The following is an 18492-nucleotide window of genomic DNA, read 5'->3' on the forward strand; positions in this document are numbered from 1 at the left end:
CCAGATTAGACCTCCTACAGCTGGCCATCCAGGAGCAAATTTGCAGCAAGCAAGAGGCCAGGAAACAAAAATACAAAAAGCACGCCAGACCGAGACTGTTTGGTGCCAGGGACAATATCTACATGCACATCTCACAGGAAGAAAGCTGGCTACCAGCTGTCACCCGGGATCGTCATGGTCAAATAGCAGACCTGAGCAGCCAGACAGGCAAATTTTCAGGTGAGATCTGGATCATACACGCCAGTGGACTGGGTGGGGACCCAGGGTAGCTACAGGAAGTGCCCTCTGCTGATGCAGCCAGTGTTCCAGCAGATGAAGCAATAGATGTTTCATCAAGAGGGGATTCACAACCTACTGTCCTCAGCATCAGATAACCAGGAGAGCGCGGAGAGAGAAGCTGTGGAGGTCCACGTGCGTGTGCTGGCCAGTTGACCGTGACCAGGTGAGATAGATATTTCATCATTCTTCTCGGTGTACCTCGCTTATTCCCTTCCTCCGTGGTTCCCATCTGTGGGGCTGGGGGATGTACCACATCAGATCTACTGCGAGAATGTGCTGGCGGCCGATTGATTGGGCCTCCTATGAGCAGAGGGCTCTCTTTTTTGGGTGGGGGCTTTTGAGAGCACATCTTTTATCTCAGGATTGCGATTTGTAGCTCCCACACTCTAAAGTTGCCTGGCATATATCATTACCAGCATACTCAAAAAAATGTTTAATCATGCTATTTGATTGTTATTTTTGCCCCACAGTTAACACTTTCCACTGTCTATCTTTTCTCACAGTCTCTGTACACATTGCATCTACCTTTACAATAACTATTCTATCCTCTGACCTAACACGCCTGTTTCCATCCCCCGTCGGTCTAGTTTAAGCCCTCCCCAACAGCTCTAGCAAACCTGCCCTCAAGGATACTGGTCAAAGATATCCCAGTGATCCACAGATCTGAAACCTTGCCCTCTGTACCAATTCGGCAGCCACACAAATTAGATTCAGTTTCATTTATTCATCACATGTGCAGCAAAGCATACAGTGAAATGCATTGTTTGCATTAACAACAAACACAGCCTAAAGATGTGCTGGAAGCAGCAAGTGTCACGACACATTTTGGCACCAACATGGCATGTCCACCATGTTCCCAGACCACACAGGCAAGAGCAATAGAACAGCAACTAAAGAAAAGGAGCAAAACGAGTCCCTTACCGCCCGAACACCCATGCGTGCACCCACACAAATAGTCCTCTAACCCCAGGACAGGCTGTCTTCAGCCTCCAGTCTCTGGTGGCCTCACAGACATTGGGCCTTTGACTTCCCCAGTGGTCTTACAGACCCAGAATTTCAACCATCGGGCCTTGACTCCTAATCAATCATTGGGCTTAGATCTTCGACATCGACCCAGTTCTCATTGATGGCAATGAATGATGAGCCTAGAAAGGGATTCCAAACACCTGGACTTGAACTCTGGCTTTGCCAATGATGGGACCCTGAACACTAGGCCTGTAACTCTGGTCTCGCCGACTGGCGTACCTGGGAGGTCACCTCCTGCCCATATGGAACTCCAATCTTGGAACCCGCTGACAACTCACTGACTTGGGTGGAGGTACCACCAGCACTCATCTGCGCTGGAATGTTGTCCCAATATCCAACAACGGATGTCCTTCATCACATGTCTACTTCACTGGCCTTTGAGCCCAGAGCGAAGGCTTAGCCTCCGGCCTAACTGCTAATTCCCCCAGTTTTACAACTCCTCCCTTGGAGGGTCAGACACCCTGAGCCAATAGGCTAGTCCTGGACTTATTTCCTGGCATAACTTACATATTACTATTTAATTATTTATGGTTTTATTACTATTTATTATTTATGGTGCAACTGTAACGAAAACCAATTTCCCTCGGGATCAATAAAGTATGACTATGACTATAACTATCCTTGTCCCTAAACTCTAACCTAACCCCTAACTCCCCCTTCCTATTCTTATCCTCACTAGCACGTGGCATAAGCAGCAATCCAGAAATTACTACCCAGGAGGTCCTACTTTTCAGCTTCCTCACCAGCTCCCTGTATCTGCTCATCGGGACCTCATCCCTTTTCTCATTTCTGTCATTAGAGTATCACGACATCTGGCTGCTTATCATCCCCCTTCATGCTCTGCACACAATCTGAGACATCCCTGATCCTGGCAGCTACAAGGCAACATACCAGCTGGTGAACCTTTCACGTCCATAGAGTCTCCTGTCTCTTCCCCGAATTATTGAATCACTTATTACCACCGCTCTGGTTTTTCCGCTTCCGTTGTTCAGAGTAAGTTTATTATCAAAGTACATACGTATCAACATATACAACCCTGAGATTCATTGTCTTGTGAGCATATGCAATAAATCCAGTAAGCATAATAGAATGAATAAAGACCGTCCCTAAAGGGCAGACAACCAGTGTGGAAAAGACAACAAACACATGCAAATACACAAAGAAAAGAAAGAAAAAGGCAATAATTAATAAAAACATGAAATGAAGAGTCCTTGAATCAGTGCCAGACACTCGATTATTGCAGCTCTCCCTGGTAGGTTGTCCTTATCAATAGTATCCAAAGTGGTAAACTTATTGTTGTGTATGTGGCCTGTTTACACAACTATGTTATTAATAAAAATGCTGGAGACGGGAACTAAGTTTCATGGTTCTTTACTGGCAGAATCTGAACTCGACACACACGTACGGATCAATATGCGCCTAATAGCCCATGCAATGACGTGTCACTAAAACATAAAGTAGTCCCTTATTATAATATAGGCTATACGGTACACTCCTCCCCTTTTATTTTAATAGTGTATCAACCGTTTTTTTTACTGGGGCACTATGCTAAACAAATATGTTTACCCTTAACATACAAACGCCTACCATTTGTTTACAAATTATAACAAAGTAGCTTAATAATATCAAATTATAACAAGCCTTTTTTTTTCTTTTTTTTTACTTTTGGTCTAAGACCCATTTAGAACTCAAGTCTCTGGGGAGGTCTTCTCTGTTTCTCTGGGTAACGTCTGTCCTGAAACGTTTGCTTCAGGGAATGTGTCTCCACAGGTACATCAGCTGGGTCATCAGCCCTGATGATAGGCTTATTTGTAGATGAGGCTGATGTGGTCACATCAGGAGTGTTTGCTTCTATGTCAGGGAGTCCGGGCAAGGTGTTATTGTGTTTTTCACCTGAGCATCCAGGATTTGGTCCACATGACGTCTCCATACATTCTCTCCCACCTCCACTGTGTACATCAGTGGCCTGTCTATGGCCGAAATTGTACCCGGCTGCCACTTTTCAGTCTGGTAATCACATGCAAGAACTGACTGTCCCACACTGAAGCTCCGTGTTGACTTAGCATTCAAGTGTTTGAACTGTCTGTTCTCCACATCACGCCGTACATCTGGTTTGAGAAGATCCATGCGAGACCTCAGGTTCCTGTTCAGAAACATCATCGGTGGAGTCTGATTAGTGGTTGCATGTACTGCATTACAATAGGCAAGGAGGAAGTTGTCTACCTTGTGTTGCAGTGGTTGATTTTAGCTGTCCATTGCCTTGATGGCTTTCTTGAATGTCTGCACAAATCCTTCTGCCAAGCCATTTGTGGATGGATGGTAAGGGGCCGATGTAAAGTGCTTGATTTCATTGTTCTTCATAAAACTTTAGAATTCTTCAGAGACAAATTGTCGTCCATTGTCTGTGCAGATTTGTTCTGGTATGCCATTCCCAGCGAAAATGGCCCTCAGAACTGTAATGGTCTTTTCTGATGTGTTTGTCTTCATTTTGATGACCTCTGCCGAATTGGAATGTGCATTGACGGCGATTAAAGAGAGAGTCCATGAATAGTCCAGCAAAGTCAATGTGCACTTGTCGCCATGGTGATGAGGGCCACTCCCATGGATGGAGAGGGGCTTGTGGTGGTGTGTTCTGGATAGTTTGACATCCAGAGCAGTTCTTGGTCAAGTCCTCAATCTGTTTATCGATTCCTGGCCAACACACATAGGCACAGGCAAGACCTTTCATCTTCAGGGTACCCAGGAGCCCCTCGTGCAGTTCCTCCAGCACTCTGGTGCGTAGCTTGGGAGGGACCACAACTCGTGAGCCATACATTAATGTTCCCCGACACACTGACAACTGCTCCTTCCTCGCTGAGAAGGCTGGAAACAGTGTGTTACCCCACGCTGGCCATCCCTTTACCGTGATGTCATACACTTCTGACAACATAGGGTCGTTGCGTGTTTCCCTTTCAATGAGGCTGTTTGTTACTGGTAATTGTTCAACTATTGTCGTGTGAACAACCTCTGCTGAATCCATTTGTGTAGTTATCTCTGAAGTCAGCAGTGGTAAACGTGACAAACCATCTGCATTACCATGTTGCTTGGTCCCCTTGTCCCAATGTCATACATGTGACCTCCTAAGAACAGAGACCATCGCTGCAGCCTTTGTGCTCTCATCACTACAACGCCTTTTCTTGGGTTGAAGATTGACATGAGAGGCTGATGGTCAGTCAACAGGGCAAACTTTTGACCATACAGGTAGTGACTGAATTTCTTGACTCCCCACACGAGGCTTAGGGCCTCTCTGTCAATCTGTGCGTAGTTGCATTCAGCTGAAGTTAGCGTTCTTGAGGCAAAGGCTACTGGTCTTTCTGAGCCATCTGGAAACGTGCGATAACACAGCTTTTACCCCATGGGGTGAGGCATCATAAGCTAGTCGGATAGGTAAGGAGGGGTCAAAGTGTGTGAGCACCCCTTCTGAAGTTATGAGTCTTTTAGTTTCTTGAAACGCTTTCTCACAGCTCTCAGCCCACTTCCATTGTGTCCCTGTCTGTAACAGTGCATTTAGTGGGTGTAGGACTGTGGATAGGTTAGGCAAGAACTTGTGGTAGTAGTTCACTAGTCCAAGGTATGCTCTCAGCTGAGACACATTTTCGGGTGGTGATGCCTTAAGCACCACTTCTGTCTTGTCTTGAGACATGTGTAAGCCATCCTTGTTGATCATATGCCCACAGTATGAATTTCCTTTTTGAAAAACTCACATTTCTGTCGATTAGCTCTGAGCCCATATTCTCGTAACCTGGTGAGCACTTGTTCAAGGTTAGAAAGATGTTTGTTGTCATCTTTGCCAGTAACGATGATGTCATCCAGGTAACACTGAGTCCCTGGAATCCCCTGCAGGATCTGGTCCATTGCCCTTTGCCAGACTGCAGGAGCTGATGCTATCCCAAACACCAACCTGTTGTACTGGTAAAGTCCTTTGTGTGTACTTATTGTCAAGTATTTCTTGGATGCTTCATCAATTTCCATTTAGAGATAAGCCTGGGCCAAATCGATTTTTGTGAAATGTTCCCCTCCTGAAAGGGAAGCAAAGATAGAGGATACTGTACTGTGCGGGGAACTGGGTTAACAGTCACTTTGAAGTCTCCACATATGTGCTCCTTGCTTGGTTTTCTTGGTTTTGTGCTGGAGGTTTTCTTCATCACTGGAACAATAAGCATGGCCCATTCACTCCAATCCACCTTTGACAGGACCCCAGTCTGCTCCAGATTTTTCGGCTCTGCCTCTACTGTAGAATGGATTGCATATGGCACTGGTTTGGCTTTGTAAACTTTTGGACATGCATTTTCCTCAATCTGAGTCTTTGCCTTCATGCCCTGAAGTGTTCCTATTCCTTTCATGAACGCTTCCTCAGAGTCAGCAAGTATTTGTGACAGTCTCTCAGATGTAGCCTTGCTGCCCTCCTTTGCTGACACATCTAGTGGCTTGATGGTGTGCCAATCCAACTGGATTTTCCTGAGCCATTCATGTCCCAGCAACAGTGGTCCTCCATTTTTCAGTACATAGAGGTTCAGCTGCTGGGTTTTGTCTCTGGGGGTCACTGTCACTTTAATTTTGGCTTTGGGACGCACTCTCTGTCCTGTGTAAGTCTTTAGCAGTAGTTTAGTTCGTTTCGGAGGTATATGAGAAAACAGTCATTTGTAGTCATGTACAGAGATCACTGTTAAAGCTGAGCCTGTGTCCAACTCCATTTTCAGTCTCACGCCTGCCACTTGTGGAGTGATCCATATTACTCTTTGATCATCTGTCTCTTTCACGCTGTGAAGTTGCAGACAAAACAATTCACTTTTGTCTGAGTCATTGTCATCAGAACTGCTTTCTTTCATTTTGTGCACATTGTTGTATTTTCTTTTCTGGGGTTTCTTGTTTCTTTGTAATTTGTCCTTTTTCTGTTGTTTACTAGCTTTGCATACTCTGCCAATGTGGCCCTGTTTGCCACAGTTTCTGCATTCTTTGTCTTTAAACCAATAGTCCTCAGGGTCATGTGACATGTTCCCACCACGGTAACATTTCTTTCCTTCATTCCTGTTCAGTGATATTTTATTCATAGCATATTCCAGAGATTTTTCTTGTATCTCTGAAGCACCTCGTGCTGCTGTTTCCAATGATATTGCAATGTTCAGTGCCTTCTCTAATGTAAGGTCTTTTTCACACAGGAGCTTATTCTGTATGGTTTCACAGTGTATGCCACACACTAACCTGTCCCTCACTGCGTCCGATAGACCAGCTCCAAATTCACAATGTCCTGATAATTTGCGCAATTCAGCACAGTATTCAAAAATGTTTCCATTTTTGCTCCGATTCCATTTGTGAAATTTAAATCTTTCAGCAATGACCAGTGGTTTAGGCTTTAAATGCTGTTGGAGAGTGTCTACTATTTGCTTGAATGTTTTGTCAGCTGGCTTTTCAGGGGTTAACAAGCTCCATTGCAGGCCATATGTTTTTGCTCCCATAATACTGAGTAAGACGCTGGCTTCCTTTTCATCATTAACACCACTAGCATCACAATATAACTCCACTCTCTCAATGTAAGTTACCCAGTTTTCAATGCCACTATCAAATGCTGTAATAGTTCCAATCATTGCCATCTTTGTTATGTTATTTTAGTACCATTTTTCTGCGTCCGGTGCTCCCAATGCGGTCTTCTATATACTGGCAAGACCCGACGCAGGCTGGGAGACAGTTTCGCTGAACACCTATGCTCTGTCCGCCAGAGAAAGCAGGATCTCCCAGTGGCCACACCTTTTAATTCCACATCTAATTCCCATTCTGATATGTCTGTCCACGGCCTCCTCTACTGTAAAGATGAAGCCACACTCAGGTTGGAGGAACAACACCTTATATTCCGTCTGGGTAGCCTCCAACCTGATGGCATGAACATTGACTTCTCTAACTTCCGCTAATGCCCCACCTCCCCTTCATACGTCATCCATTATTTATTTATCTTTTATTATTATATATTTTTTTCTTTCTCCCTAGGCCTCCCGTCCGTCCCATGATCCTCTCATATCCCTTTTGCCAATCAACTTTCCAGCTCTTGGCTTCATCCCTCCCCCTCCTGTCTTCTCCTATCATTTTGGATCTCCCTTCCCCCTCCCACTTTCAAATCTCTTACTATCTCTTCTTTCAGTTAGTCCTGACGAAGGGTCTCGGCCGGAAACGTCAACTGTACCTCTTCATATAGATGCTGCCTGGCCTGCTGCGTTCACCAGCAATTTTTATGTGTGTTGCTTGAAATTCCAGCATCCGCAGATTTCCTCACGTTACCGTTTTTCCTTGTTTTCTTTTTAGCTAGCTCCTTGCAGTCACTGCACGTTCCACTTGACTCGCACGTCCTTTTTGCTAGTGCAACGAGCGCACTCTGTCTAGATGCATGTGTCGCTCCTTTTCATCTCCCTTCTCTCTATTCTCCTCCAAGTGTCATTATTAATTAAAACAGGCGTTCCGATAAGATGTCGGTTCATAATTCTTGTTGCCAATTTGTTGTGTATGTGGCCTGTTGACACAACTATGTTATTAATAAAAACGCTGGAGATGGGAACTAAGTTTCATGGTTCTTTACTGGTAGAGTCTGAACTTGACACACATGTACAGATCAATACGCGCCTAACAGCACATGCAACGACGTGTTACTAAAACATAAAGTAGTCCCTTACTATAATGTAGGCTATACGGTACACTTATTATTAAGGAAAATGGCCACGGGGGTTACTCTGCACTACCTATTCCTTTTCCCTTTCCTGACAGTCACCCAACTACCTGCCTCTTGCAACTTCAGAGTGACAGACTCCCTGTACTGTAGCCTCTATCTATTTTGGGTATAAAAACCCTCCAGGATACAAGAGTATTAGAAGCAAATATTTGAGGCCCTATTGAAGGTTAGAAAGGTTCAAATAATACCAGACCCCATTTTAATAATTTTTGGAACTCCTGTGAGGTCAAATACATTCCAGGCTACCCAGCAACAACTACTGACCTATGGTATACTTAATGGAAAGAAACTCATACTAATTCTGGAAAAAGGAGGAAACTCCATCACTCTGACAATGGCTGGCTGTATTAATGGATACTCTGCATCTAGAGAGGATAAGATACGTTATCAAGGACAGACTCAAGGAATTTGAAAAAATCTGGCAACCATTACTGTTGTATTTAGAAGAGACCGACAGCTGAATAAAGTGTCGGGGGGAGGGAGGCGGTAGGACCTAAACAGCACATACGGGAGGGGTGAGGGGAGGGCTGGGAAGGGGAAAGGAGACGGGGTGGTAGGGTTTCCTTTGCTTTTTGCTTGTTTACTATACATACATACATTTGACTTTCATTATGTTGTTAGAAGAAAGAAAAAAAAAGAAGCCTTGTACTTCAGGACATTGTCGGTTGTGGTTAAGCTGATGTTGCTTCACAATAAAAACATTTGAAAACAATAAAAACCCTCCAGATTTTAATTACTGATGTATAGTGATTCCAGTGTTGCTTCACTTTGTCAGAATGTTTAATTTGGATTTATGATTGGTGACTGTGTTGATTTTTTTGTATTCCTTTAGGACATTTCTTATTGACCTTCCTGCTTCTCGATCTCCTTAAAAACTCATCACCTGCTCGTATTATTAACGTTTCATCCTTGGCTCATTTCCTTGGCCGAATCAATTTTAAGGATTTGCAGAGTGAAAACAGTTATGATGGGGGTCTGGCCTACTGCCAGAGTAAACTAGCCAACATACTGTTCACCCGGGAACTGGCCAAGCATCTGAAAGGTATGCTGCAATTTTTAACTCCAGCATGCCACTAAAATAGTGGCAGAAAAATGTCTTTCTATTGTTTGATTGGTTCATTTTTTTTGTAATTTATTTTTTATTGAGGTTCATCATCAAACAAACATTTCCATAAGATGTATTTCAGGTATTGTACATAAATATCATATAGTCATATAAGCCACAAATCACATAATATTTATCTGAGGTATACACCTATAGAAAAGAGAGGAAAGAAAGAACAAGCAAAAGGAGAAAACTATGTACAAGTAGGGAGTGATTTTTTTTTTACAACATATTCATTGATTTGTGAGAATAAAATCAGGTCTTTGAGGTGTTATGCAGTTGAACCATTTTTCCCAGTATGAATCAAATTGTTCCAACTTATGATTAACAGATGCTGTTATCTTCTTCATTTTGTAAATGTCCATTGTAATTTCCATCCATGCATTTAAAGTTGGGCTGTCCTGTGATAACCATTTCCTGGTAAGGGTCTTTTTACCAGCCATCAGCAGTATATTCATTAAATATTTATCTCTTTTCAACCATTCTTGAGGTATATACCCAAAATATATGGTCTTACTTTCTAAGGGTATTCCACATTTAAAGATGTCTTGTAAGGCATTGTGTATCCCACTCCAATAGTCTTTGATAACGGAGCATTCCCAGAAAATATGATAACTGTTTGCATTTTGATGTCCACAATTTCTCCAGCAAACAGGGAGATTACTATCATAATGGGATTTCTGAGAGGGTGTAATAAAATATCGTATCAAGTTTTTCCATCTGAACTCCCCCCATTTCTGTGAACTGGTACACTTCCATTGATACCTCCATATTATTGTCCATTCTTCCTCAGATATAATTATCCCTCCTTCCTTCTCCCATTTTGTTTTAATGTATGAAGTCGAATGTGTTTTAAGATTTGACAAACCCTTATACACACTTGAAATGATTCTACTACCATTATCTGAATTATATGCCTTTCTAAATAGCTCTATCAAACATGTACTTGCCTTGGTTACATTTTTAACCGTCCTATATGTCGCATCTGTAAATACCGATAAAAGTCTTGTTTTTCTAATAAGTGTTTCCCTTTAAGCATTTCTAAATGGAACAGTGTTCCTTCTTTCATTATATTGCAAAGAACTGTTATTCCTTTCACTGTCCAGCCCTTAAATCTAGCATCCAGTTTATCTGGCATAAAATCCGAGTCATATGCACACCATTTAAGAATTGCAATGTCTCTCTCTAGTTTATATTCTTTTATAATTTTCCATATTTTAAGAGTCCATTTCACCCATAGGTTATCAATAGTATTTATGTAACTTTGTAGGTTGTTATCAGCCAAGATTGCCTGTATGGGGATGGGAAGTATCCCCTCCTCAATGTTTTTCCATTGAGCGTCATATGATGGGTTGCACCAGCATATCACGGCTCTCAACTGTACTGCAAAATAATAATCTCTCAGAGAAGGTAGGCCCCATCCCCCCTTTTCCTTGGCTAATTGCAAAGTTTTGAGATGAACTCTAGGCCTTTTACCTTGCCATATATATCTTGATAACATTTTGTTCCATTCATTGAATTGATTCTGATTAACCTCTGTTGGTAGGGTCTGAAAGAGATATAATAGTCTGAGCAGTATATTCATTTTAATAGATTCAATCCTTGAACTGAGACCAAGAAAAGGAATTCGGTTCCATCTTGTTATATCTTCCTTAATTCTTTTATATGTAGGCTGATAATTGCATTCTGATAATTTTGCGAAATCTTTTGGCATAATGATGCCCAAATATTTGAAAGACTCTGTTTGCCATGCCCGGGGATATCTGCTTTCAATTTATCTTAGTAGGCTATAGTTATATGGAAGTAATTGGGTTTTATCTATGTTGATCTTGTATCCTGATAATTGACCATAGTGTTCAAAGGTTTGCATCAATTTGGCTAAATATTATATTGGTTGCCCTAGATAGATCAAAATGTCATCTGCGTAACAGAAACAACAGGAATTCTGCAGATGCTGGAAATTCAAGCAACACACATCAAAGTTGCTGGTGAACGCAGCAGGCCAGGCAGCATCTCTAGGAAGAGGTGCAGTCAACGTTTCAGGCCGAGACCCTTTGTCAGGACTAACTGAAGGAAGAGTGAGTAAGAGATTTGAAAGTTGGAGGGGGAGGGGGAGATCCAAAATGATAGGAGAAGACAGGAGGGGGAGGGATGGAGCCAAGAGCTGGACAGGTGATTGGCAAAAGGGATACGAGAAGATCAGGGGACAGGAGGTCTGGGAAGAAGACAAGGGGCGGGGGGAACCCAGAGGATGGGCAAGGAGTATATTCAGAGGGACAGAGGGAGAAAAAGGAGAGTGAGAGAAAGAATGTGTGTATAAAAATAAGTAACAGATGGGGTACGAGGGGGAGGTGGGGCATTAGCGGAAGTTAGAGAAGTCGATGTTCATGCCATCAGGTTGGAGGCTACCCAGACGGAATATAAGGTGTTGTTCCTCCAACCTGAGTGTGGCTTCATCTTTACAGTAGAGAAGGCCGTGGATAGACATGTCAGAATGGGAATGGGATGTGGAGTTAAAATGTGTAGCCACTGGGAGATCCTGCTTTCTCTGGCGGACAGAGCATAGGTGTTCAGCAAAGCGGTCTCCCAGTCTGCGTCGGGTCTCGCCAATATATAAAAGGCCACATCGGGAGCACCGGACGCAGTATATCACCCCAGCCGACTCACAGGTGAAGTGTCGCCTCACCTGGAAGGACTGTTTGGGGCCCTGAATGGTGGTAAGGGAGGAAGTGTAAGGGCATGTGTAGCACTTGTTCCGCTTACACGGATAAGTGCCAGGAGGGAGATCAGTGGGGGGACGAATGGACAAGGGAGTCGTGTAGGGAGCGATCCCTGCGGAAAGCAGAGAGAGAGGGGGAGGGAAAGATGTGCTTAGTGGTGGGATCCCGTTGGAGGTGGCGGAAGTTACGGAGAATAATATGTTGGACCCAGAGGCTGGTGGGGTGGTAGGTGAGGACCAGGGGAACCCTATTCCTACTGGGGTGGCGGGAGGATGGAGTGAGAGCAGATGTACGTGAAATGGGGGAGATGTTTAAGAGCAGAGTTGATAGTGGAGGAAGGGAAGCCCCTTTCTTTAAAAAAGGAAAACATCTCCTTTTGGCTTCCCTTCCTTCACTATCAACTCTGCTTTTAAACACATCTCCCCCATTTCACGTACATCTGCTCTCACTCCATCCTCCCGCCACCCCAGTAGGAATAGGGTTCCCCTGGTCGTCACCTACCACCCCACCAGCCTCCGGGTCCAACATATTATTCTCCGTAACTTCCGCCACCTCCAACGGGATCCCACCACTAAGCACATCTTTCCCTCCCCCTCTCTCTCTGCTTTCCGCAGGGATCGCTCCCTACACGACTCCCTTGTCCATTCGTCCCCCCACTGATCTCCCTCCTGGCACTTATCCGTGTAAGCGGAACAAGTGCTACACATGCCCTTACACTTCCTCCCTTACCACCATTCAGGGCCCCAAACAGTCCTTCCAGGTGAGGCGACACTTCACCTGTGAGTCGGCTGGGGTGATATACTGCGTCCGGTGCTCCCGATGTGGCCTTTTATATATTGGCGAGACCCGACGCAGACTGGGAGACCGCTTTGCTGAACACCTACGCTCTGTCCGCCAGAGAAAGCAGGATCTCCCAGTGGCCACACATTTTAACCCCACATCCCATTCCCATTCTGACATGTCTATCCACGGCCTTCTCTACTGTAAAGATGAAGCCACACTCAGGCTGGAGGAACAACACCTTATATTCCGTCTGGGTAGCCTCCAACCTGATGGCATGAACATCGACTTCTCTAACTTCCGCTAATGCCCCACCTCCTCCTCGTACCCCATCTGTTACTTATTTTTATACACACATTCTTTCTCTCACTCTCCTTTTTCTCCCTCTGTCCCTCTAAATATACTCCTTGCCCAGCCTCTGGGTTCCCCCCGCCCCTTGTCTTCTTCCCAGACCTCCTGTCCCCTGATCTTCTCGTATCCCTTTTGCCAATCACCTGTCCAGCTCTTGGCTCCATCCCTCCCCCGCCCCCCCCCCCGTCTTCTCCTATCATTTTGGATCTCCCCCTCCCCCTCCAACTTTCAAATCTCTTACTCACTCTTCCTTCAGTTAGTCCTGACGAAGGGTTTCGGCCTGAAACGTCAACTGCACCTCTTCCTAGAGATGCTGCCTGGCCTGTTGTGTTCACCAGCAACTTTGATGTGTGTTATCTGCGTAACAGGCCAATTTATGCTCTGTCCCTTTAATAGTAATTCCCCTGATATCTTCATTTTGTCTGATGTATTAAGCTAATGGTTCCAGATATAATGCGAAGAGTAGCGGTGACCATGCACAACCCTGTCTCATGCCCCTTTCTAGGCTAAAACTATTTGATAAATATCCATTGATTTTAATCCTAGCAGTAGGATTGTCATATCGTGCCTGTATAATTTTAATAATTGTGTCATGGAAACCAAATCTATGTAAAACTCTCTAAATTCCAATTAACCGAATCAAATGCCTTTTCAGCGTCCATGCTTCGATTTTATTTTTTTGTATATGATCCATAATGTGAAGTGTCCTTCGTATATTGTCTTGTGTTTGGCATTGTTGTATAAAACCTGTCTGATCCTCATGTATCAGTATGGGTAGAAACTCTTCTAATCGTTTGGCCATGATGGAGGTAAACAATCTATAATCTATATTAAGAATGGATATTGGTCTAAATGACCCCTATTCCATTTTACCCTTGCCTTCTTTCAGTACAGCTGAGATTATCGCCTCCTTCCAGCTGGTGGCATTTGTGCCTTTTTTAGAGCCCAGTTCAGTGTGGGGAGTAAGACAGGAATCAACTCATTTTTTAAATTCTTTGTTCCACTCTGCCGTATACCCATCTGAACCTGGTGACTTGCTTAATTTAAGCCTACTAATTGCAGCTTTTAGTTCAACTTCAGTTATGTCAGCAGTCATCGTTCTATTTTGTTCTTTGCTTGAAGTGGGTAACTCTAGAGAATTCAGGAAGGTGTCAATTTGGGTTATGCTTCCCCCGGAACTTTGGAATATAGAGTTTTGTAAAACACTTCAAAAGCTTCTTGAATTTCACTTAGCTTATTTTTTATCTTTTATGTTCTTGGATCCCTAATTCTATGAATTGTGTTTTCTGCTATCTTTTTCTCCAGTTTCCACACCAGTATTTTCATAGACTTAGATCCACTTTCATAATCGCAAACGCAAGGAAATCTGCAGATGCTGCAATTTCAAGCAACACACATAAAACTTGCTGGTGAACGCAACAAATCTCTTACTAGCTCTTCTTTGTCAGTCCTGACGAAGGGTCTCGGCCCGATACGTCGACTGTACCTCTTCCTAAAGATGCTGCCTGGCCTGCTGCGTTCACCAGCAGGTTTTATGTGTGTTGCTCTGCTTTCATAATGTCTGTTTCAGAAACATTAAATTTTTCCTGATTTCTTGCGTAGCCAAACTATTCATTTCATTCCTAATTTTTAAAATTTCCTCTAATGTATCCTGTGCCAAATTCAATTTGTGTTTTTTTTTAGTTCCTTCAGCCTATTTTGTAATATCTCTAATGTTTTATTCCTTATTTTTTTCTTAAATGAAGATATCGCTATAATTTTCCCTCTTAAGACAGCCTTCAGAGTATCCTATAGAATGGGAGGTGAAACCTCTCCATTATCATTGAATTCTAAGTAAAGACTAATTTCTTTTTTAATTTGTTCCTTAAAATAGAGATCATTGAGTAGACTTGAATTTAGTTTCCAAATAGTATTCTTTCGTTGTAGGTCAAAATCAAAAGATAAATATATAGGTGCATGGTCACTTACATCTATTGTCCCAATTCCACAGGTGTTTATTTTGTCTTTTTCTTTTCCAAATGTTATTCTTGTATATACAGAATGGGGGGCAGAATAATGAGTGTAATCCCTTCTGTCGAGGAAAAGGTCCCTCCATATATCAGTTAAACCAACATTCTCAAAAAGTGTATTAACTTTCTTATGTAAGGATTTTGTTTCATAGGTTTTTCTATTGGAAGAGTCTAACTTTGGTTGTAATTGTAAGTTTAAGTCTCCCCCACATATCAGGAGACCTGTTTCCATTACCATAATATTAGTAATTTTCTGAAAGAAACTAATATCACTTTTTGGGGGTGCGTATATATTCAATAAAGTAACTGAACTTCCACCTATATTCCCCCTTACCAGAATATATCTGCCCTCCTTATCTCCCATTTCGAATACTTTATCAAAATTTAGCTTGATTGAGATAAGAATAGCAACTCCTCTCCTATGTCCTGATTTATATGAGGAGAAAAACAAATTAGTGAAGCCCATTCTCGTTAGTTTTCCATGCTCATTATCACTTAAGTGAGTTTCCTGTAAATATACTACGTGGGCTTGTTCTTTTTTCATTTTGGATAGAATTTTACTGCGTTTGATTGGATTTAACAGCCCATTGACATTAAAAGAAATGAATTTTACTTTGTCCTTAGCCATGTGTATTTATCTATCAATATATCATTGAAATTAGCAGAATAAAACTTAATCGATCTACTCCCTGCACAAATAAGAAACAAGAAACACAAATAATTAAAAAAAGGCAATGAAGTTGTGATTCCAAGGCTGAGGCCTCTGGTAGTTGACCCTGGGTTCAGCTAGAGGAAACGTCTAGCCGTGGGGGATAGCCCCTCCTACCTGTGAGTTGGTGGCCCCCATTGCAGTGCCCATAAAAGTAAGTGAACAAATCTATGTCCATTACACAGAAAAGATCTCCCTGTGTATTCCTCCCATATATATATTCTCATTTAAGTGGAGAAAAAGGAGTGAACGAATGAATTTTTTAAAAATTGAGTAATATAAAATCCATATTATAATTAGTATTTCTTGAGATAGGTATAGCACCGTCTATTTTTGCTTCCGTTTAGCTTATCAACACTTTTAAAGCTAGCCAAACCTTGTGGCTCTTCTGGAGGGGATGAGGGCTGTCTTCGGAAAACTCACAGTCTCTTCCTGACATTCTTCTCTCGCCCTCCTCCCGTCCCCTGCTTTCTCGGTTTTCTGTTTCCCAAGCAGTCGGGATAACTGCTCAGCCAGGCTTTCCCTCGGTTTGACCACGCTAACGGGCAGCCCTCTGTTCCTCATGTCTGTAGTTGATTGGTTCATTTCAAAGGTACAGCTAATAAAGGAGGGTTTAATTGGCTTTTTCAGTATCAATGTGCGATGTTACTGTATCTTTGATGAAACAATGTCAATAGGGTAACTGAGCAATACTGATCAATAGAATCCTAAAACTCAAGCTCTGGCACATAGTCTTGGCTTTCTTGATGGCAGGAAGCTCTGGCCCAGGGTAGAAATAGAGAGATACAATTTCTAATTACAAAATGCTGCTACCGGTAAAAGTACATACAAGACTCACAGACGTTACTGATAAGGCACACAGACCCTTGGGGAAAGTCATTAAGCACTCTGCCATTCAGTTAGTTCGAGAGGTGGTTGGCTGAGATGCATGCATTTTGAAGGCTCCAGGTCTGACTGAGACAGAAGCTTGCAAACTGGAGTGATACTCCGTTTTATTTTCTTAATAGACACCAAAGTCACAGTGAACTCTGTGCATCCAGGCTGTGTCAGATCAGAACTAACCAGACACTCCAGCTGTTTGGCTGTGGTATGGAAGATTCTCACTTTTCTCATCAAAACACCTAAAGAAGGTGCTCAGACCAGCATATACTGTGCAGTCACTGAAGAACTGGATGAGGTTTCTGGCAAACATTTCAGGTTTGTAACTTGCCTTTTCTATTTAATTAAGAAACTAATATGTAGGAAAAAGGGCTCAAGTATACAGAAAACTTCAGTGAATTCAATAATACCAGACAGCTGGCTATTCCAGTCTTGCATCTCATTTTTCCGTCACTACTTTCTTCCTGCCTTCTCTCTCGTGATATTTACACCTCCTGTAGATGTATCCTTACCTCATCGTACCAGGGGGTACCACCACAGCCTATATCACCCAGTTCCACCTGGTCTCCATTCCCTCACATCTTTTATTTTCCTCCTCCCTTTTCTCTGCAATCTTTGATTGAATGATCACCGACTTAAACCACTGACAACTTCTGTCTCCAAAGCTGCAAGCTAACCTGCCATACGTCTGACATTTTTGATTTGTATTTCTATTTTATTGCAGTATTGGATCCGTGACCTCATCACACACCCCCACCCTTATCATATATTTCCATTGGATGGGAGAAACTCTCATATTCCCATCTCATGATTTTGCAATTAAAAGTTCACAGTAATTCCAGTGGTTAAGTAGCCGAGATGCCAAAACATTTAGGTGCCAGTAGAAATGGGACTAGTACTAGAAAGTGGCACTGAGATGAGAGGAGGGGTACTAACTAAAGAATCACAACAGGTGTGTCTGGGGGATGTGTGGATAAAAGGGAATAAATCACCTTAAATTATCATGAGAAAGTAACTGAATGTTAGAAACAGGCTATTATAAGCCCGTGCTGTGCTTCTCTGCAAGTGGGGAAAGCCAAAAAGCAAGAGGTTAGAAATATGTATGTGGTGGAGAATTAAGATGATCAGCATTTGCAAATTATTTGGATTGAACATTGGTCACCCAGTCAGTGTTTTCTTTCCGTAATGTGGAGAAGATCAAAGATTGAAGATTCAAAGTACATTGATTATCAAAGTACGTATGCAGTATACAACCCTGAGATTCGTTCTTCTACAGGCGGCCACAAAACAAAGAAAACCATGGAACCTGTTCCAATGCACAATGAAGAAATCATGCAAATGGTACAGAAAAGCATGTGAAAAAACAGAATATAAAACACCAAAGCGCGTCATTGAAACAGTCCAGGAATATTCAGTTCAATCCAATCCAGCCAGATAGCAGGAAACAGCTCCACATGAGAAAGGATGCTGTAATCTGTACCTTATTAGTCTGTTTAGATCACATGTAATTATCTAAACTGGAAGTGTAAGTGAACTGTTGATTCACCTAGGATGAGATAAAAGGGGAAGTGGAAATTACCTTAAGAAGGGGTGTTGGTGGGGATACAAGAGTGAATCACACTGAACCAGAGGCAACAGTCCCACGAGGATCTTAGCAGTCTGTGAAAGTTACCTATAAGAAATCTGTTGAACGTGAAGTCTGCTGCGGTGGAAAGTGAAAAACGATTTCCCCTGTTCTGGGTGGGAGGAAATGGGGTGAGACTAGAAGCTGGTGAGTAGTACATAATTTGAAAGCCTTATGAATGAAATTGAAAGCAAAACTGAGGTTAAAGGAAAAGCATACTTATCTAAAGCACCAGCGTTGTCCAGAAGGAACCAGG

The 18492-nt window shown here is 42.7% G+C and overlaps 1 protein-coding gene across 2 annotated transcripts in view; it reads left to right on the forward strand.

The window, feature by feature from the left end:
• rdh12 (retinol dehydrogenase 12) overlaps positions 1-18492 on the forward strand; it is a 61735-nt gene that overhangs the window by 41891 nt on the left and 1352 nt on the right. For both annotated transcript variants that reach the window (XM_063051275.1, XM_063051285.1), the window contains exons 5-6: positions 8892-9101; positions 16741-16930. In XM_063051275.1, the coding sequence (XP_062907345.1) occupies positions 8892-9101; positions 16741-16930 (400 nt within the window). The remainder of the gene's footprint in view (positions 1-8891; positions 9102-16740; positions 16931-18492) is intronic.

Source organism: Mobula hypostoma, chromosome 1 (genome assembly GCF_963921235.1).
Source record: "Mobula hypostoma chromosome 1, sMobHyp1.1, whole genome shotgun sequence".
Lineage (NCBI taxonomy): Eukaryota > Metazoa > Chordata > Chondrichthyes > Myliobatiformes > Myliobatidae > Mobula > Mobula hypostoma.